The sequence below is a fragment of the Myotis davidii genome, unplaced genomic scaffold (assembly GCF_000327345.1).
Source record: "Myotis davidii unplaced genomic scaffold, ASM32734v1 scaffold149, whole genome shotgun sequence".
In the NCBI taxonomy this organism is placed as follows: domain Eukaryota; kingdom Metazoa; phylum Chordata; class Mammalia; order Chiroptera; family Vespertilionidae; genus Myotis; species Myotis davidii.
This window is the reverse complement of record NW_006352194.1, coordinates 124,609-125,961: the sequence shown is the minus strand read 5'-3', so window position 1 is coordinate 125,961 and position 1,353 is coordinate 124,609. Positions and strand designations below refer to the sequence as shown.

At 40.7% G+C, this 1,353-nt stretch overlaps 1 protein-coding gene across 1 annotated transcript in view; it reads left to right on the top strand.

Annotated features, from left to right (window-relative positions):
• Positions 1-1,063, top strand: part of MED18 (mediator complex subunit 18) — a 2,590-nt gene extending 1,527 nt beyond the window's left edge. The window contains exon 3 of the mRNA XM_006777463.2: positions 136-1,063. Within this exon, the coding sequence (XP_006777526.1) occupies positions 136-689 (554 nt within the window). The 3' untranslated portion in view covers positions 690-1,063. The remainder of the gene's footprint in view (positions 1-135) is intronic.
• The last annotated feature ends 290 nt before the right edge of the window (positions 1,064-1,353 follow it).

Below are 1,353 nucleotides of genomic sequence, written 5' to 3'. Positions count from 1 at the left end.
TGTTTGTTTCATTTACTTTTTTTTTTCATTTACTTTTTTTAATCTTTTACTAATTCCATTCCCGCCGTCACGCTCCAGAGGCGGTCGCCACTTTTTCCGAAAGATGGGACTCAATTGTGCTTTTTCCTTCCTAAGGAAGCGTTTTAGATCACAGCTTGGAAAGCCTTATCCATCGCCTTCGTGGTTTGTGTGACAACATGGAACCTGAGACTTTCCTGGACCATGAGATGGTATTCCTCCTTAAAGGCCAGCAGGCCAGTCCATTTGTTCTAAGGGCCCGACGCTCTATGGATAGGGCAGGCGCACCCTGGCATCTACGCTACCTGGGACAGCCAGAAGTGGGAGACAAGAACCGCCACGCTCTGGTGAGGAACTGCGTGGACATTGCAACATCTGAGAACCTCACTGACTTCCTGATGGAAATGGGCTTCCGCATGGACCATGAGTTTGTAGCCAAGGGACACTTGTTCCGTAAGGGCATCATGAAGATTATGGTGTACAAGATCTTCCGTATCCTGGTGCCTGGGAGCACAGACAGCACCGAGGCCTTGTCACTCTCCTATCTTGTGGAACTAAGTGTTGTTGCACCAGCTGGGCAGGACATGGTCTCTGATGACATGAGGAACTTTGCAGAGCAGCTAAAACCCCTAGTTCACCTAGAGAAAATAGACCCCAAACGGCTCATGTGACTAAGACAATCTGTCCACCATTGGGGCTTATCTTCCCCTGTTACAAAAAAGACTTTATAATTGTCCCATTTCACTACTGCCAGCCAGGCATTCTTCCCTCTGGAAGGAGGACAGTAAAAACTTAATTGGTTCTTTTCTGATTTCCTCATGTGGCAAGTTCACTTTTGTGACAGCTTTTCTAAATTAAAGGCTCAGGAAAACATGGAGAATCTATTGCATAAAGAGAATCACATGCAAAAGAGAGGAAATGAGAATAAATTAACTTCTGGAAAGAAAGATCTCTTAATTGTTTTTGCCATTTGTGTATAAGGTTTGTAAAATAAGACTGAGCTCAGATTATGTGGTAATAAAGGCTATGAAGGGAAATGTCTGTATTTCTGACTCTACCCAATTACTCTGCTAGTTTGGGACGGATTCATTATTATTTGGAGTAAAAAAACTGACAGTTTTCATTTTGGTACAGATGATCATTTTTACCTCTCATAAAAGCATGTGTTTGTTGTTGAAAAATTTTTAAATACAAAAATAAGAAAAATGACCTGTAATTTTATTATTGAAAGAGATGTACTATTTCTATTTCTGTATACTATATCTTCCTAGTGTTTATTTTTGTAAATCTATGTATATGAGATACACTTATTTTGTAAAAATATTCTGTGCATAC